General features: G+C 40.8%; 1 protein-coding gene across 4 annotated transcripts in view; it reads left to right on the top strand.

The window, feature by feature from the left end:
• LOC102679357 (insulin-like growth factor 2 mRNA-binding protein 1) overlaps positions 1 to 20,856 on the top strand; it is a 66,375-nt gene that overhangs the window by 42,687 nt on the left and 2,832 nt on the right. For all 4 annotated transcript variants that reach the window (XM_031508207.1, XM_031508208.1, XM_031508209.1 and 1 more), the window contains 4 exons: positions 19,399 to 19,572; positions 19,671 to 20,051; positions 20,126 to 20,378; positions 20,495 to 20,851. In XM_031508207.1, the coding sequence (XP_031364067.1) occupies positions 19,399 to 19,572; positions 19,671 to 20,051; positions 20,126 to 20,378; positions 20,495 to 20,851 (1,165 nt within the window). The remainder of the gene's footprint in view (positions 1 to 19,398; positions 19,573 to 19,670; positions 20,052 to 20,125; positions 20,379 to 20,494; positions 20,852 to 20,856) is intronic.

Below are 20,856 nucleotides of genomic sequence, written 5' to 3'. Positions count from 1 at the left end.
CTCTCTTTCTCTCTCTCTCCGTCGACGACCGCCCGTCTCGTTAGGCGGCGGGGATTATTAAATTCGCGTGCGCCAGGTCCGGCCGACTTTTATCAACAAATGCATATGACGTGCATGAATGCACTTTGCGATTCATTAATCTGATGGAAGACCACTCGTGATCCTGAATGTACTCCCACTGGCCCTGGGCGTTTACCCCGGGCTCGCCTCGGCNCAACTCTTTTTATCGATCCTTGTGCACAGACCGATACTTCCGCGCCTTTCATCAGCCAATCAGGCTTCTACTACGCCTCTGACGTCGAAATAAAAATTGCCGATACCACCGCTGTCGTCAAGACTGCCGGCCCACCGCGAAAATTCATCCGAGAAACTCGTCGAGGTCATCTTCTTGCTTATCGATCCCCTCCTCTCTCTCTCTCTCTCTCCCTCTCTCCCTCTTCTTCGATTTATCGTCCCGCAATTTTCCTTTTCTTATTGGTGGAAGAGGGAAGGAAAAAAAAAGGAAAATACGTTCCTGTTATCGATCACGAAACGTGGCACGTGAGTCTATTGCTGGTAATCGTATTGTGGTTTCCGTGTGAGACGTTTCGCGTCGAGCAAACCATGAGTAATTCAGGCGACGTTCGATGCGCCAGCTCTCCCTGTCGGCTATCGAAAGATATATCGAACATTCTTCTATCTTACTCTTTCGTACGTTTCTTTCTCTAATTCTCAGAAAATCCAACTGTTGTGTGTTGGGACGTGCAGGTAACGTGTTCGTTACACGCACGCTTGATTATTCGTCTCTCTCTCGCTCGAGACATGGTGGTGACGATTATTCGAGAGAAATATAGGTATATTCGGGGTCGAGGTTGGCGGAGCTGCCAACAGCGGCGGGGGTAATGCTCGATAAGGGTGCAGTGCAAGAATGAAATTTCTTGACGGAAACCATAAAACGACGTTACCCCAGAAATCGCATCGCCGCCACCTCTGTTTCATTCCTGGCCAATAAAACGGAGAGCATTCTGGCACCGGTGTGTTGTATCCCCCTCGTAAAATATCGAAATTTTCTCTCCGTTGCTTCGCTCTTTGACACCGGGCTGGCTCGATTCCTTTCCCTTATCCCTGATACGCTCGGCCATGCCGTTAAAGGAGGAGGAGGAGGATTAAACGTTAATCAAGTCGTAAATGTATATATATATATATATATCCTACCTCGAAGAGGAGGAAGAGAGAAAGCGAAATTTTAAAGCGAAAAGAACGCTGTATCACAAAGAAACGTTATCCGAGATACGTTTTCTCTCTCTTTCTTTTTTATACTCGTTTTGTTATATACTCGAGTAGTTTTCGCGTTTTCGTCGCTGTGTAGATAAATCAGGATGGGAAATCCAGCCGGGGGAGAGGGGCAAAATAGTGACAAAGAATGGTATTGTACCGCTTTGGTAAATTTGTCTTGTGTTCCGTGACGTTAGGGATTCGTCGTCGTCGTCGTCGTCGTCGTCGTCGTGGTCGTGGTCGTCGCAATTCTGCCTTCCTTCCGGTATCGTGTCAATTTGAATGCATTCACTTCGGCATGACGCATAATTCGCGAAAGGCCGGGGAAGGAAGAAGTCTGTGCGTAGGGTAGGATCGCCATAAACTCTCGTTCTCTCTTATTTATCACCCTCTGTATGTACCATTCCTTCGCTCATCCGCTCGGCAAACCTACCCATTGTAGGGGCGGAGGAAAAGGAAAAGAGGGAGGAAGTTAAGAATGCATTTCGCGTTTCGTCTGGCCACAATTCTCCCCGTATACACAGCGATTAAACCCGAAGCCAATAGAGACTTATTAAAAGAGCAAGACCATCTTTTCCCGCTTTCTCCGGTTTTATAGCGCATTGAAATTCAACGAAACGCGCCCTCATATCGATCTATACTCTCGCGTAAAATCGCCCCGTGTTATTTTCGCGCGGCCGCTTTTAACCGATATTTTCGAGAACGGTGTATATATCCATCTCGCAATTTTAATTTTCCCATAAAAATTTCTATTGGAAATATTTTTATAATCTAATATCCGTTTCGTTGGGAAAAAAATATTTTACAAATTCTAATGAATTTCGGTTTTTCGTTTTGTCGCGAAATTTTTTGTTGGGAAATTGGAAACGTTAAGGTTAGTTGGATATTTAATATAGGCCGCTATAGAGCGCTTCCGAAAAAGAACGAACGGATCTCTATTCCACCCCCGAATATATATGCACTTGGCATTTGTCTACCCACGCTTCATGCCTTCGCGATGTTTATGCGATTCACCGATGCAAAGGTGGAGAGAAGGAGGAGAGAAGAGGGCCGGGAACCGGGGACGGGGGTGGAAGGGGACGAGGGTGGAAGAATCGTCTCCCTTCTGAAATAATGTCGAGTATACCGAACGCAGGAACGTAACCAAGGGAGTGCGCCCGCTTATTGCCTTAAATTGCTAATTGGGCTTAGGACCGACGCTGCCTTTCCACAGCGACGCTCTCTCTCTCTCTCTCTCTCGCCTCCTCTATCTCTCCTTTCTCCGTAATCTACCTTCTCTCTCTTTCTCTCGAACCCTCTTCCTCCACTTGGCTCGTCGCTCCTTTTCCATTCTCCGCATAGATCCCCGAGTTCGACTTCCTCGATGCCTATTGTCGATGTCAGACCCTTTGCCTCCTCCCTGTTGCAGCGGCTCGAGGGAAGGAGTAAGAAGAAAAAGTCTGGACGAAGGAACAGGGGCGCCAGTTACGAGAGAGAGATTAACGCACCCCGGTTCTCTTCTCCCCTGTAGAAACAGCATTTACCCCCATTGTTTTCTCATCTCTAAAAATTTAACAGGATCGACGCATGATGCCTTTTCAAATCTGCTCGCGGGACTCCTTTCCTCCTCCTCCCTTCCCCTCCCTCCCACCTACGCAAATCGCTGGAAAGGGCATTAGCCACGGGGGTGGCCGGAATTACGACACTTGCGAGTCATTTCTTTTTTCTTTTTTTTCCTTCCTCCTCCTCCTCCTCCTCTCCTTTCTTTTCTTTTCCTTCCCTTTCTTTTCTTTTCTTTTCGTTACCGCACCGAGACAATTTTAGAACGTCGGTGTATGGAAATTTCTGAAAGGCATTCACGAATTCTTCGAGGATGCAAAATGAATTCGAGGGCTCGCATTGAACGCGTGACAATGTTGTACGTTGTATCGCGTCGCGTTTCTATCAAAAGCGCGTCATATGTCATGTGTGGCGTGTCGTTATTTTCCTAAGTCTTAGTCTCGAACCGTGTTGCGGGCCGAATGGAAGCGCGGACCGTTGTGACAGGTAAAAAAAAAAAGAAAAAAGGAAGAAGAAAAAAAAAGCAAAAAGTAATCGCGTGGTTTCGCCAACCGATTCCTCGACTCACCTGCCGGTTGGATAACGCGATGGACATACTCACCAACAGTTTGTTCTTTATCGTATTATCGTACACCCAACCGTATACGTATCCAACGTAGACTAATCTTGATACTAGTTCTGCCTCGCCGCGGAGATACTCGTTTCGTGGTGCGCTTGTGCACCGCTTTAAAAACAAATATAAAAGGGGAGAAGGAAGAGAATTAGCATTAATAGACCTCATACCCCATACTTGAATATATATATATAGAGAGAGAGAGAAAGAGAAAAGAGAAAGGAATGCGAGAAGAATGGCAATTTTCGCAATAATACAATCTAATTGTAATCTCGTTTACTTGGTAAAAATTAAGAATCATCGGCGCGACAGGATGCGCGTTTCGATTGTTCCATTTTTGGGAGTAAAAATCGCCGATAATGGAAAGCTGTATCGATTGTAAACAGGAGGAGAAAAAATGTTGAAACGATCCGACAATCATAGGTGTCTGCTGGCCACGTGGCAGCTGCTTCAACAGCTGTTACCACCCCGATGCATCAGAAGGTGCGCCAGTTTTTTTTCTTCTTGGTGCTGATTTTTAATGTCGCGATATCACGCGCGGAACGCGGCGGTACGCTCGCTCGCGTGCACGCTCTTTGCTCTCAAAAAGGAAGACGCACCGCCACAAGCCCCGCAGCCTTTCGGACTAAATTATCTCCTGTTCATCTTCATTCATAATTTTTGCACCGATTGACAGCTACATAATCGTTAAAGCACGATTTCTGTGCAGAGAATCTCTATCTCTTTCTCCGATGAAATTGTTAATTTCCTCTCACGAGACTATTATTTAATAAGTAATAAATTAATTAAATTGTTCCTCGGTCCAGATAAATACAGCGTTGTTTGACTTCTAATTCTACTTTTATAAGATATATTATTTACGTTTGTGTAGAGTTCCGTTATCTTCGTTATGGAAAATTCTTGTTGCCTTCAGTTCAGAATAATGAGGATTTTTGTGTAATGCATTTTTTATATCTATTTTCATTAATTTATTCTGTTCGTTAAGAAGGGAAAATCTGCGATGATATGATCGAAATTGTACATAATGAATGAATGAAAGTAGTTAGCGAAATATCCAATTCACGCGCAAACTTCGTATAACGCGTATTCGATACAATCGGGAAATTAATTATAGAAGAACTCTCAACGAGTGTCCTCAACGGACGACGCGTGCTCGCCGACCGTTCGTTTTTACGTACAAATAAAATTGTTCGTGCAACGCGTGTTTTTCTGTCCACGTTTTTCCCCTTTTTTCGCCAGGGAGCCGTACGCATGGTCGAGCCGGCATGAGTCCGGGATATTGATTAATTAGGAAAAATTCATGTTGAATGGTTCGCCAACTTGTAAAACGAAAGAAAAAGGGCCGAAAAAAAATTCGTACACGGATGAAGGGTATATTCATATGTTGCCGATTTTTCGATGAATTCATCGAATGTTTACGCACGACAGAATGAAAAAGATATTTCCGTTTCTCTTTCGGCCACCGCCCTTTCGTACGTGCGATATACTTTTCAATCTGTTTAAATCTAAGTATCGCGTTAAATGACGCAGAATAAATGTTGATATATTTGTAGGAGTTCATTGAATATTATATTGTACGAGTATGTATCGTGTATACAAAAAGATGCATAAGAGAATGAAGTGATCTAATTTAATTTCAATTCACCGTGAATTTTTTTTATTGTACAGCGTTTGTTAAAATCCATATGCATCTATAGGCTGTAATTTCGTATTATCTAAAAAGAATTGAAAAATCATGGCAAAATTGAGGCAAAATCGTTGCATTATTTTTTGCTTCGTTTGGTTCGATCGTGCGCATTTTGTTCCCAGTGGCACGCTTCCAGCTATTGGCTCGGTTCGACCGATTCCTCCCGCGATTTTACTTTCAAATTGACGATTACGCTAGACCTCTTGAAGTTTCGATAACGATGAATTATCGATACAGACCGACGGTGAGACCTCTTTACAGTGTTCTTTCCTTCGTCTTCCTCCGCGAAGCGATTAAAACTTATTAAAAATATCATCATCGTTATATGTTCAAATTTGGCTCTTGATAAAACTTGGTAAAACTACTTACATCAAAATATTTACATCAAGATTCTTCCTAAACGATCGAAAAGAAATTTCGAAAAAAAAAATCTATTTTTATGTCCATTGTCAAAATATTCAAAGAGTATTAAACTCGAATAGTTTGTTATTCGATCATTAAAATTAATTATGTATCATTTAAATTAATTTTTTGTAATTTTTCTTTTATCATTTATTTTAATTGAGAAAATTAGAAAAAAAATAATATAATGAAAATGGAAGATTGTCGATATATTCTATCGAATACAATTATTCCGAAACGTAAAATCTTTTTCGATTCGTATAATATTATCTAGCGTCGAAATTAAGCTGAATTATCGAAAAAGCTAAAAATATACATCTATTACGATCGTATAGAGATAATAGTTAGAAAGCAAAAAGAAGCAAATTCTGCAAACTCGCCGCGCTATGAATTCGCGTACATTATAATCTTTTGCCTTAACGCGGTTCGTGTTTCTCCGGATATCTTCGTGCAACTTCGATTTCCGCGCTGATTGAGCGTGGCGCTCGGGTCGACCGGCTCGTCTCGCGTTCGCAGTTCGCGGCGGGACGTGAGACGGTGTGTCGTGAAGAATTATTTTTTTCACTGAATCTGTCGCGAATAAGTAACGTTTGTAATTTTCATCTTTGTATTGTTCTTTCCATTTCTGTATGTGATTACGCGTCGATGTCCTTTTCGTTTAACACGCGACAACGTGTCGAAATTTAGCGGAACTGATCGTAAAAGTGATTCCAGAGTTTGCTTTTGGCTTCGTCATATTACGGACACGTGGTATCACTAAAATCATATAATATATATACAGCACAAGTCGGATGGACTTTATTCGTCGTTGATATTTATCTATTTTTCCGGCTGTGTATCTCGATTACGTGTTCGATCGTGCTGAGCTACTGTAGAAAATTTCCGTGCGTTCCACTTCCACATGTGTATAACTGGCAGAATGCAAGTAAAATGCCAAATATATTTTTTTTTGTCGTATGGAATCAACTTTTACCACATTGTTCATGATTAATCCATACGTTGAAAATCCATTTGTGAAAAGAAAGTGTGAAAAAGTTCCATTTCGATCTTTGGATGTCGTTGATCGATCCTAGTGACTACTTTTACATATATTCTGCCGTATCATTTTTGAACAGTTTGTAATTTTTATGATGGTAACACGATACCAAAAGCCACGCGGTTTAGATGAAATTCTTCGGATCGCGGACAAAGTTATAATTCGCGTGACCGGCGTGTGTTCTCCATCATCCTGAAACTTACGTTCAATTTTATCGATATAAGACGAGCGCAAGAACAATTTCTCAAGCATAATCTTCTTACGTATTTTCGTGTTGTTCACGCACACAGTGCTCCTTAATTACATGTAAACTTCGTGATTAGTTTGTTTCTTCTGTACTCGCTCAAACGTTTGCCAACGTGGTTTCGTATAATCTTAACCTTCTCTCAGAGTGTGTGTTGTATGTTTTTATGTGAATTGTGTTACGCTGACTTTGTGTATCTATTGCGACTATCGCATATGAGCAAAGGAAGGTTAACTATCGAAAGAACAAATATCTGCGAAACAAAAGGGAAAAATTCAGTGTGGTTTTTCGGTATGCTGGTGCCAACGAGTGTCGTTGTTGCGTCGCTAACAAACGGGGACAATGCTATTGGCTGACTACCAATAAGTCAACGACGAACCTCGCCATATCTGCAAATTCACAGCATCGTTGCTCGTGTAAGTGTTCGACTTGTTTACATCCGTTTTCGTTTTCTTTACATATATGACTATAGATATACTGCATCGTTGTGTTCCATCATACTCGTTGAAATTAAAAGCGCATTCGTTTTGTTGAAATCACATATATCTGCTAATATAATAACATATATACACATACAATAGCTTTCCAACATTCCTTTCGATATTGCGCGATGTTTTTCAAATATATACGAAAGAAAAATATCGTATAATATATCGTGTCGAAACATTACGAAACTGCGAAAAATATAGCGAATACATATGTCTAAAAAATCGATATTGAATAATATTTTTAAAATCAAATTCAATTTATTTTGATGAAAGAATTATTCTTTCGATTGCGTAACTTTTCATAATTTTAAAGCCTCTTTAATCACGAATAAAATTGAAAATCATGTCACCGGTCTTAGCCGCGCCGATGTTAACGGCCAAAGCAATGCGAAATGAAATTACGAATCGATGTTCCGGTGACGCCACTGACCGTCCGCTGCTATCTTCAAGTCGTTCTAAACGACTCTAAGATATCCGCGCCCTTACCTGGGATTTAGGTCACTTTTGCAAGTTTCGTAATCAACAAGTCAGAAAACTAGGTATTTCTGTATTTAACTATGTGATTCCATTTTTTGCATAAAATTCACTTTACATTAAAAAATCAAAGACTAAGATAATATGATAATTATATTTTATATACATTTTAAAAAATATTTTTTTTTCTTTTACATACTTTTTCACATTCTATATATTTGAATTTATTGCATCTATTTATGTAAATTAGGAATTATTTTTTTCGCAATGTTTTATTTATACGCATTAAATAGTTTCATTCAGAATTACGTCAACATTTCTTTTTACAAATCTTTTATCCTTTTTTCTTAAATGTAATTTGTAAATTTTTATTCATCATTTTCCTTTTTCTTCTTATTTTATACAAATCTTATTTTATTAAAATCACTTATTATTCTACATTAGTACCAATAAATTTTTATACTAAAATTCGCACTAGTTACGAATGCAGAAAGAAATAATACTTTCGCTTCAAATTTTACGCCCTTGAAAGTGTTTCAAAAGATTTCTTTCCACGTTTGCATCTCATAAATGTTCAAGTGGTCCGATATATCCATACGAACGAACTTCTCATTGCATTCCTTTTACTATTGACAATTGATTTTAAGGGACACTTGTTGCTGAAGTGAAAGGCATGTTTGCAAAGGTTCCCGTCACGAGATCTAGATTTAGATTTCTTCATTATGACTAAATGTTTAAAGCGCGTTTATTTCACGAAATTATTTCTCAATACCATTCTTCGAATTGGTAAAAGCTGATTCATCTTTCGATATGATTCAGTTCCAATATTTTCAGTTTAAAAAGGAATCATCGTAATTATAAGTATCTTTCAACAGTTTCTGCATACTTTAATATGATCGTCTGGCGGACGAAAGAAAAAAAAGCTGTCGCCAAGTCGAAATGGCTAGATCGCATATACATATGTAGAGCGTGGCTTTGACGGTGAGAGAACTCGAGAACCGTCCTTCGAGTTCGTTCGTCGCTCTCGCTTTCAAATGATTCAGCATAATCTCGAGAGAAATCGGTGCAATCGTGCCTACCGTGCATCATTCCGCGTCCTTTAGGCAAATACTTCACGTTTCAAGGAAATTTTCTACCCGATTCAACGACACCGACGCGACGATAGATCATTCTCTCGCTTTGTTATCGCTTGCACGATCTATCCTACTCGTCTTTCTCTTTCTCTTAATCAAGATTCTTTTTCATGCTGTTTTCCTTCTACTTGTTCCCTTGGTTTCCTTCGTCGCCATTTACATCTCGATTCCTCTCGACCCGTCCTTTTTTCGCTCACGCCTTTTCGAACGCCGACTCGACTCATATTCACCCGTTTGTTTCGCATTTTCACGCTCACATTGAACTCTCCTCCTCTCCCGTTGGCGTTCCCCGACGGCTGGTACATGTAAGTTGCAGACCAACTTGCTAATTCGTCGCGCAGAAATATCTCGAGCCCGTCTGCGGCCACGGCTCTCCTCACGGATCGTTATTGTGAATTTCGTCGTCCTAGAATAAACTTCTCTCTCGGCTTAGCGCTGGACCGAACGAGGAAAAGAGAGCGTCGCGACGGCGATGTGCGTGTCCTTTGCTCCACCACCACCATCACTACCACTTCTTCCTCCTGCTCCTCCCTTTTTCGACTGTCGGCCTTTCAATGTCCGTATTAGCGTCTCTCTTGCCCGCCGGTTCGGCTCGTTTCGTTCAGAATTATTGAAGCGGCGACTGAATGAATTCGACCAACTCGAATTTTACTACACACGTTCCTTTTATCGAAGATATCGCGGTGGGGTATTTAAGATATTATAAAATGAGATAATTACACCTCATCAATATTACTATTTTTCTTTACACGGAATAAAGATAGATACATACATATGTACATATATATGTATATGCGATAATAGATATATATTTAAGATAAAAATTTCGCGCGAAATTTCAAGTTTCATTATAGATAATTTATTTAAGAATTTACAATAGAATATTCATTGAATATTAACATATTCCAAAAAATTTAATCCTTTGCTGCATATAAAACGAATCTCATTAAAAAAATACATATACATTTTTATATGAATATTCAGAAATAAAGCAAAAATTACCTCCTACCTAAAGTCGTTAGAAAAAAAGTTTTAGGAATGCTTCACATTTTCCAACATTTTATTACGGATCATACTTATCTATCGTTTAATACTTAATATACTTATATATTGACATTATGAGAATACATACACATATACATCGGGAAAACCAAATTGGACAATAATTTTGACCAAGTCTAAAATCGATTCGTGAATACGATAGAGAGACCATACAGCAGCAGGGAGCTGGGTTTCTTCCAAGAAACGAAGACATTGACATACGCGCGTAGAACGTCGGCGGATATGCAAAGAGGAAATTATCACTGGCTACCTGGAAGTGGCAGTGACTCGTTGCGTATGTGGGAAATCCCCCTAAGGATCGTTATTCCTCCCCTTCTTTTGCATTGCAGAAAAGCAGATCGTTCTGGTAACAACGCCACGATAAAAGGGCCAATGGTGCCTCCGTGGTATGATTACGTCAGTGGTCGCCGGTCTGCATAGCTCCGCGGTGAAATTGACGATGATTCGTCGCCGTTCCCGCGCGTTGACTCACCGTACCTTTCCTCTCTTTCTCTCTCTACGCCTCTTCTCTCTTCTCTCGTCCCATTTCGTCCTTCTCTCTTCTGTTTCTTTTCCTCACCTCCTCACTCCCGAACCCCTTCTCGCGGCATGTGGTTCTTTGTCCTTTTTTATCGTCTTCTTCTTCCACGAACCGGCCGGAAATCGTTGTCGCGTTCCCGAGCGCGCGCGCGGTTGTCGACGCCGTTAAGAGCGCCACGTGTGCCTAGAGACGCTCTTGCACTCGGTGAAAGGTAGCGAACGTAATTCTATACAATTGTAATTGATGCTCTTCCGCGCGACAATTTATCGATACTTCATCTTTCACGGACGACCAGGTAAATAATTATGCACGACGAAACGTATTTTCTCCTTCTCTTCTTTCTCGCATAAAGAAGAAGAATTCATATGAATCTTATCCGACTTTTTCTTTTTCTACTACTTCCTTCTTTTTCTTGTTCTCTTGTTGCGCGTCAGTTATGCGTAATATGAATTGCTAAACGTGTTCTTCGCTCTTCGATTCTCGAGTATATACACTCGATATACACTCTTCAATGACAAATACATTGGTTTCGAATTTGTCCGTATAACCTCCTCCGTATGCCTTTTTCTTCCATGTTTCTTTTAGAGAGCGTATGCGCGCGCGCATTAATTTCTCGTCGAGCCGTGTAATCGCTGGCGTCGCTTCGACGTCTCGAGAGAACGCCGCCTCGATGGAACCTGGATCGCGTTAACGATTCCCTTCGCTTTTATCGTGTATAACAACCTTTCGAAACGAAAATACCCGAACGGATCGCGTTACAAGATCGCGCCGCTATTTAATCATTGTGGCTCGGCCTGGATATACACCGTACAACGTATTGCATTGCATCGAGTCGCTTTTCTGCTCTGCTTCCACGATGTTTACGAGGTTCGATACATACATATAACGGCGAGTATGGATGCAGATAACATTGTTGCAAAGAAAAATGCTAACGAGAGTTTGGAGATTGATCGTAATTCCAGAAAGCTTGGTAAATATTTAACGAAAAGAAAATGAAAAACGGAGAGATGATAGCTGACGAAGTGTCCATCGGGCTTGTTGGACAGGTGTTTAAAGAGACTCGAATGTAACCAAGTTTATGAACGGGCTGGATATTAACGTGTACTAACTCGAGACCAACCTTCGTGACAACTCTCGATATTATTGAGTACAAATAAAAACCTCCTTTTGTTACAGTCGGTAGTCGCGCGGAGAACTTGAATGTAAAGTTAAAAATAAAATGACCGTTTAGCAGTTTGTATATCGAGGCCAGTCGCTATAATAGCGACACCACGTGCCGGAATAGGGATTCCGGCATTAACCGGGACAAAGTCAATTGAAATTCTGCCGCATAATACTCGAACGGTCGATTCGTTTTTGTTTAATTCCTGGCCCGTTTCAGTCGTTCCACACTCTCCCTCGCAGCCGCGAATTTCTATGTCAGTTGTACAACACACGTAGATTTCTCTCCCCCCTGAAATACGGGAAATTTTCCCAATGCGTGAAATTCTTTCGTGCAATATGAATATAGAATAAAAACTTTGAAAAAGGTAACGAATAAGATACAAAATATTTAAAAAAGTTTAATTATAAGATTTACGTTTACGATAGATGTACTGTTGTTACAATAAATTGGTATAAATTATTTTCATTTAAATATTATTTATATAACATTCGTGAGTTATTTATAAAATATCTTCATAGAGTTTATAGTTTTATAAAATATTTGAATTTTTTTTTTTTAAGAGAACGGTGTTAAAGTTGATTAACGATTTATATTATCGACAGATTATCATGCTACGTAATATTATTCATAACACATTAATACATTTATCGTCCACGTTGGATACGTGTTGATATATATTTTTCGAATATGCTTCATAGCGATAAGGATGTTGTATGTAGGATGCAAATTAAAAATTATTAAGAAATATAGAGGAAAACTTTTTGTGTCGATAAAATTTACGATATAAAGATATACTTTTTACGAAAAGTGTTGGTTGAAAATTCGATGAATAGCGAATATATGAATGGAAGTGTGGTAGTAACGCAAGATAACGCGTATAACGTTCTTTGGAAGATTTTCTTGGAAAGCTCTAAATAGAGTACCATGAACGCGATAGTATATACTTTCTTGCGATTAAACGCGAGACGCGAGTGTAATCATCGAAATTGGGACGAGTTGTTGCTCCACGAGATCGGAGGCCGATTTTAACGTTAAATTTTACAGTTTGCAACTGTGCATTGAGAAAACGAATCAAGGCCCAATCGTATAATCACGAAACATTAAACGTAATTTCACCATGATGTTCACGTTCATCGAGAATCGTATCGCTTTATTGACGATACGTACTTACTCGCGTATCTACACTCACGAACGCTTCAATCTAACTAGTTCAATCTCTTTGCATTACGAGGCAAAGAGAAAAAAATACTTCGAACAATGAAGATATTCCAATGAGTAATGCAGCGTTATAGTGCTCGGCTATAAACAGACTTCATAACCACTATGCACTAGTTGCAAAATCTAGATCATATTGTTCATCTATAACGCGTAATCTATTTTACGCTTTACGTATTATATTGAATTAAATGGAATAATTTATAGACACAGCCGCAAAGCATGTCGTAAATCGCGCAAATAGTTACGCGAGCAGGAAGGTGTAGCACCGTCTTTATACGCGGCATCGTTCTCAATGGGCTCGAATACATTCTCACGCAGCGAGAGTTCGTAGCTCCAGAACCGTGACTCATAATTTCCAATACGCCTACCGATACTACCACCACGTTGCATTTCGAATTACGTACGCGTCGATCGGTGACACCACGCTATTTTCTCATCCATTCCCTCTTTCCGAATAGCTCTCGCGATAATTGTTCGCAAACAAATATAACGTCGTCGTCGTAAAACGAGCAAGCCTTGTTACCAGCTGTTCGAATTCTCACGATACGCGAACACCTTTCCTCCGCGGATTTATTTCCAATATGCGGCCGTGTGTTCACGTGGGTTCGCGTGAACGACAGAAAATCGACGTGGAAGAGTAGATAAGGGTGAAACGTATTACGCGATGAAATTCAAAAGTATCGCACCGATTACGCCGCTTCCGCCCGATAAACTCGGCTCGAGTTAGTTTCTTTATCGAACAGTTTTTCCATCGTTAAGGAACGCGTTATCGGTGGACCTCCTCCATCTTTTTCTACCAACTTGTTGACTCGACCACGATTGCGACGATGATGTCGGTGGCTCTGGTCGGCCCACGCGGCTTTGCAGGCGCCAACACAATCGTGCCACTAGCTTTCTCGACTAGTTAGGTCGTACAATTGCATCGTTGCAGCCTGCAATTCATACTGCGAGTTCAGTCTGCCTCGGACTTCGGGCGTCACTGCCGTATCACGCTGTGTGTATTCTTCGTGTTGGATATATGTCGGTGTCGACCAATCGTTATTCCTTTTATTAATTCGTGTTCGATAAGAGCGACTTGTACGTATTTACAGTGTCGAGTATATATAAATTCTTATTTTTCCATTTCCATCTTTTTTTCGGATTCGTAAACGAACGAATTTTCTCTCGTCAAAAGTTTTAACTCTAAAATAGGATATAAATAAAGAATGTCGTTTAATAATAGACTGATCGATCGTTTTTAATATTTTATCGTAATAAATGCACAGAAATGTAAATATATGATCTGTAACGTTCATCGAGAAAGCAAGTAGTATATAAAATATTGTGCACATTGGTCTTTATCGTGACTGCATTTGCAATTGCGTGTCGCAACGGTTAAAAAATTACTATCAGAAAAATTTGTCTGCTGACTTGTGACTAGACACAAATTCTTATCGAATATACCTCTACTGCTCGCGTGTTATATTCGCATGAATGTCTTATACAATCGATCTTTGAGTTCATTCTGGCAATAACGTTATTGCAGATTATAGCGATACTAAACGACCTTACCGGAATTATTACCTTATCGTTTCTTAGATTAAACATATATGGCTATAATAAAGATTCCATCAATAATTATAAAGCGTAGAAAAATATCAAATTGTTTTTTCGTTACTTTTCTATCATTATATTTTAATGATATGTATATATATCTCCTTTCATATTCGTATTTTGAATGGAAATGTTAAGAATGCAAGATTTTTATTAATTTACTATTTGTGATTTTCTTTTCTCCCCTCCCTCTTTTTTAAATTATTGTCAAATAACATTAATTGAAAAATAGCATTGCATTTTCGTTTTGAAAAATTCAAGAAAACTAGGCACCGTTTTACGAGATATGCAGCATATAAACGATGAGTAACGTTCACACCCGCGGTATGTCAATATTAACAAGCTTCCGCGAGAATCTTATCTTCTTCGTCGACAACGAAATGCATCGCTCCTCGTATCGCTTTTCAATACAGCACGATATCTATTTCGCTTCGTATCGTATATTCGAATGCTCGAAAACTTTCGAAAGTATCGTAAATCTTCTCCCCCGTTATCGAACGGGGATTCTTTTTATTTCCTGTATTATGATCGATATCTATCGAATCGTACACGTAATAGAGTTTTAAAATAACTGGCGAAGCAAAGCCAGTTAACCCGACGAAAATTAAGTCAACCTTACGCTAATCCTGTCAAAGTACACACAACTTGCATTACACCTCGCGATCCTCTTTATTTTCTTAAAAAATTTGCTATACTTTTGAAATCGAGGTCGTGTCGGGTTCGTATGATCGAACGTATAGAAAGAGAGAGAAAAAAAAAAAAAAGATAAAAATATTCTTTACGATGCAATTAAGATTACAGCCACAGCGATCGAATACAATAGATCGAATTCATAGGTCTAAAAATCCATTAAGAACTCCCGATGAAATTCTAAAATTGAACGACTATCTCACTAATTCTCGGTTACATCCGATTTACCAAACCGAATATCCCGTCGAAATATGAAGAGAAAGCGGGGTACAGTCCCCTCGAAGCCCGGCGAGGCGAGTTCACTGTTTCCGGCTTAAACACCGCGAAAAATCGGCGAAATTGTCATCATCTGGCGCCATTCACGGAGCCGAGGCATCGTATACACGTGCGTGGCATGCACACGCACGCGTAACAGAGAAGGCCAGTACACGTGCCACGCACCCGTACACAGGTATACATGCACGCACGTTACACCGAATCGAGACGCGAACTTCCCTTCTAACGCTCACACATGAATGGGAAAAGAGGTACTCGTGGCCAGAAAAAAAGAGGCATCAACCAGACCTCGTGTGTACGTGAATGTTGGCTGGCTTCTCTGCAAGCCTCGCCTCGTGTTTGCGTACACGTATACGCGTACGGTACGTCGGTGTTGGAATAGGATCGCGCGCGGCGAACGAGCGCGTTTGTGCGGTCGGTCGGCTGTGTGCAACATACGCGGTGTGCTGCAACCTTTATTCGGCGCGGCTGCAGTTTTACCTCCTACACGTTTTTGTCGCGAATCGTGCGCATACTGTATATGTAAAGCCACGCTGCTGGCACGTACATGCCACTTTCCCTTTTCAAAATCGATTTTGGCGCCGTGCGCCCCGCCGGCTCAGTCAACGACGTCGACGCTTCTCCCGCCAGGGCTGTATCTATTCCACTGTGCGCCACTCTTCTTCTTCGAATCTTTATACTTTTTTTTTTTTTTTTATTTATATTATTTTATTCCGTGTATTAGGATCGAATATTAGTAACGTTGCAAGTATCGAATTATCATCGATGCTCCGTTCGATAGTGTTGGATTTTATAATTATAGTAAATAGATGTATGCCTTTGATAATCTTGAAAAATTAAAAATATATCGGATCAAGTTGTGTTATTTTTCCATTTTCCATCGTCGTAAGTGAGAGTGATAGTAATTGGATTAAATAAGTGAAAAGAATTTTTATATTCGACAAAAATTGCACGCGCCACCGATATCGAAAGGCAACCGATAAAAGCGCAGCTATTTGGTAGATCACACAGGTACGGTCTGGTAAAACGTATAAATACAAGTAATGAGACCATAAAACTCGCAAGGGATGATTACGCGGCGTAATTCCCGGTGCATCTCTAAAAATGAGAAAAAAGAAAGAGAGAGAGAGAGAGAAATGGGCACACGCACCACTCGCGCGTTAATTACCCCCGCGTAAATGTGTTCCATTTTTACGGGATTAGCGGCGCGTAACGAGTCCCAATTCCCTTCACAATTAACTGCACCGCATTACGACCCTCGAACTTTTCGTCAACTACCCCTTCCATTCGCTTCCACCGACCTCCCACCTCCTCCCCTCACTCCCTTGTCCCGTTTTCGGCCTTCCGCATCCTCTCAGAAGATACCGTCCGAGTCTATCGGCTTGTTAAACGAAAAAAAAAAAAGAAAGAAAGAAAGAAAGAAAGGAAGGAAAGGAAAAAAGACAGAGAGAAAAAAAGGAGAGAGTAGAGAAGAAAAAGAGAGTTGGAAAAAAAGGTGTCTTAGGCGAGATCAAAAGCTCTTCCACGGGGGTGACCCGTGNTGGTGGGGATCGGTGGAGGAGACGAGCCGCGCGAGCCAGACGAAAGCAGCGATATCAACGTTTCCCTCGCGCACTCGTTGCATATACACCTCACACCACACCGGGTGCCGCCGAAAATCCCCAAAAGCACACGAAACAAAGGCCTACCTCTCCGTTCCAACCCTCCGCTGCCACCCCCGCCCTATACTCCTCCCTTGCACCCGTAACCTGTACCCGATACACGCGTGCACACCAGCCTTCTGTGTACGAACAGAGGAGACGTAACATGGACTTTTCTCGGTCGGACGTGTTGTGCGCTCTCTGTAGGCGCGAGCACGTGCACGGACCAAGAGTTCGCTTCGACGAGCCTCGAGCATCGATGAGAGAGAGAGAGAGAGAGAGGGAAGTCTTTATCGGGCGTGCAAGAACGCGTTGTATACTCCACGGTAATTGTTTGGTTAAGGTTCTTCGGGGGCTGAAATTAGTTCCGTCACGTGCGTCACCCTCTCACCTTTTGTGTGGTCGTTGTACCACCGTTCAAACCGGTCATCCAACGGCGTAAGATTTTACGCCGATTCCCGATTTATTCCCAATTCTATCTTTATTATGTATATATATATATAATTATCGATTTTTAAACGATTTTTATCTTCGGAATTTTATATCTTGTTCGCTTACGAAGTAATTGGATAATTTTTTTTTTATACAGATCATCCTTGAACACCGTTCGACGGTGGAATTTTTTTCGCGAATCAATCGCGAAGTAAAATGCAATGGTGTCGATAAACGGTGGCTTGGTTGCTAATGAAATGTAAATGGAACAAATATGAAATTATACAAACACGAGAATACGTGTAATTACGTAAATCAATTATCTTTGTAAATTACGTACAGGATGCTTTCGCAATTGTCGATCGAAGAATTTCACAATGTTGCGACAATCTTTTTTTCCCTCCCCGGAACGGAATAGAATAGCAGGTGTTGGAGCGCGTTTAACGACACGTAAAATACTCGGTGGAGGGGAAAGTGTTGCAATTGTTATTTTACGATTCGAGATCCCGATTTACGCGATTATCGGGCATCTTCATCGGGCCGTGATAATTGGCCGAGCGCAAGCTAGGTCGGTCGGTACGTTTTCTTCAAGGTTAGTCGAAAGCCCTGACGCTGAGTGGGTCGGTGAGCTGAAAAATCGATACGTACGAAAGTGAGAGTCTCAGCCGTTCCACCCTCCTTTTTCTTCTTCGCGTTCCACGTCCTCTTCTTACTTGCCATTTGGTTCATTCATGTTGCTTGCGTCGCGCAGTGCCGTGATTCGTCCAATTTCGCCATTTTTTTTCACCCCTTTAAATTCGGCCGGACGGAGGAATTCGCGGATCCTTGAAAAGAGGGGAAACGAAACGAAACGAAAAGGGGTAAGAATTTATCGCGAGGATACATTACGATGATTTGTGAATTTTGCCCGGGAATTACGTTTTAAAAAGAAGAGAGACGGACCGAAGAGGCTGTATTTGGTATTTAGATAGGGGTACGACGGAGTTTGTTTTTGATTCACGATGCCTTTCATGTCGCGTTCTGTCCCCCCCTCGTGAAGGGAGAAAATAAATTCGACGACGAGATGTTGAACGAAAGAAAGAAAGAAAGAAAGAAAGAGAGAACGTCAACAGGGACATCCGCACATGTGGGATCTTTGTCGATGATGCTTCGTCGAAAACATCATCCAGAATAAATAATTGCAGACTCTTGTTAATATTTCGATATATTTGAATCGTTTCTTAAAATTCTTTTCTACACGGCGAATTAAAATATCAATGATCGAGTTATCCAATCGCTTGACATTTATTTTATGATAATGAAATACCGTTTACGTCGATACACTATTAAACGATAAATATGTTGGTATTTCGTTAAAAAAAAAAAACAGAAGATTTCCACAAGTTCTCAAACCTATTTATTAGATATGCGTCGATATTTTGTAAGATTCGTATATATAATGATTTCGACGTGTATACGTTCTCGATACGTTCGTGTTGACTCATCGTACGCTTTTTCCTCCTCGAGTTGCTTTTTGTTTAGCAGGCGCCATCCTCTTTGACGTTCTCGAGCCGATACCAAGAAATTCTTGACCCACATCTCGCGTTATATGTTCTGCGTGACCTACGCTGCATCTTTAGAAATCGATGCCGCTTATTTTTCTTTTCTTCCCCTCTCTTGATTTTTTTTTTAAATAACAAAAGAATAGATTATTATTTAAACTTTATTTTAACTTGCTAATCAGATTGTTTCTCGTTCACGAATCTTTCATCTTCTATCAAGTTTTTATTAAGTTTATTGAAATTGCTTCAATTCGCGTCAATCTTTTACTCGTAAATAAGAGAGTGAAAAAGAGGGGAGAATTTTTAATTTAAAGACATATCAACGGTAACACGTACGTTTTTCAGATTGGAAATAACTATTATTAATTCAAGATTCTAAATTTGTTTACAGTACTTCATCCTCAAAGGTAATCGTGAACAACTTCCCAGCTCAGGCCAGAATAGAAGATATCGAAGCTTTATTTTCGAACTGTGGACAAGTGCAGTCCGTTGAAAAGTTATCCTCCCGAGACCCCAACACCCAAACCGTCCTAATCAGTTATGAGACGCAGGAACAAGCACAACAGTAAGTATTTACTTTTCAAAATTCGATTTTCATCTCAATAATTTGTTCAAATATCTCATCGTTATAGAATTCAGTGTAACAATTATTTCTCTCTGCAGGGCTGTGAACCAATTTAATGGCCACGAATACGAAGGTAGCCCACTAAAAGTGGAAATGTCTACGGTGGAGAACCGACGAAGAGGCCGCAGCCAGCGAAGCGGCGTAGCTTATTCCGGAGTTTCGGGTTCTGGGCGGCAAGCAGATTTCCCGCTTCGTATTCTCGTTCAATCGGAAATGGTAGGAGCCATAATTGGTCGTCAAGGATCGACCATACGTCAGATCACTCAGATGACGCGCGCACGAGTAGACGTTCATCGAAAGGACAGTCTTGGCGCGGCAGAGAAAGCCATCACTATCTATGGTAATCCAGAGAATTGTACGAACGCCTGCAAGAAAATCATGGAAGTCACGCAGCAAGAGGCTTACGGTTTGAGTAAAGGGTAAGATTACGCTTTTCTAAATAACAAACGAAGTTGGAATATTTCTACTATTGCATTTTTTTACGTGTCAACAGTGAGATATCATTAAGGATCCTCGCGCACAACAATTTGATCGGTCGAATCATCGGAAAGGGTGGCACTACCATTAAAAAGATCATGCAAGACACCGACACCAAAATAACCGTAAGCAGTATCAACGATATCAACAATTTCAATCTTGAACGCATCATCACGGTCAAAGGCAGCATCGATAACATGAGCAAAGCCGAATCGATGATCTCCAACAAATTGCGTCAAAGTTACGAGAACGACTTGCAGGCAATGGCTGTAAGTATAAGAATTAGAAATGAAAGATAAAGATAAAGAGAAAATTTTAAGCTTTGGACGTATTTGTATTAAATTTAATGTAATGTATGTACTTAAACGACGTGATGATGTTATAGCCCCAGAGTTTGATGTTCCCGGGACTCCATCCTATGGCGATGATGTCCACTGCTGGGATGGGATACAGTTCACGTGGTCCTGGTTTATACGGTTCTGGCCCAGCTCCCTATCCGTATCAGGCTAGTTTGCCGACTCAACAGGGTATTCCGATAGGCGATACCCAAGAAACTGCTTTCCTTTATATTCCAAATACCAGCGTAGGTGCCATAATAGGAAGCAAGGGTTCTCATATCAGAAACATTATCAGATTCTCCGGCGCCAGTGTGAAAATCGCACCTATCGAGCAGGATAAACCTGTGGATCAACAAAATGACAGGAAAGTAACCATCGTCGGGTCTCCCGAATCTCAGTGGAAGGTGAG

Source organism: Apis dorsata, unplaced genomic scaffold (genome assembly GCF_000469605.1).
Source record: "Apis dorsata unplaced genomic scaffold, Apis dorsata 1.3 scaffold_78, whole genome shotgun sequence".
Lineage (NCBI taxonomy): Eukaryota > Metazoa > Arthropoda > Insecta > Hymenoptera > Apidae > Apis > Apis dorsata.
The sequence above is the reverse complement of the archived record's forward strand: the minus strand, read 5'-3'. Positions and strand labels throughout refer to the sequence as shown.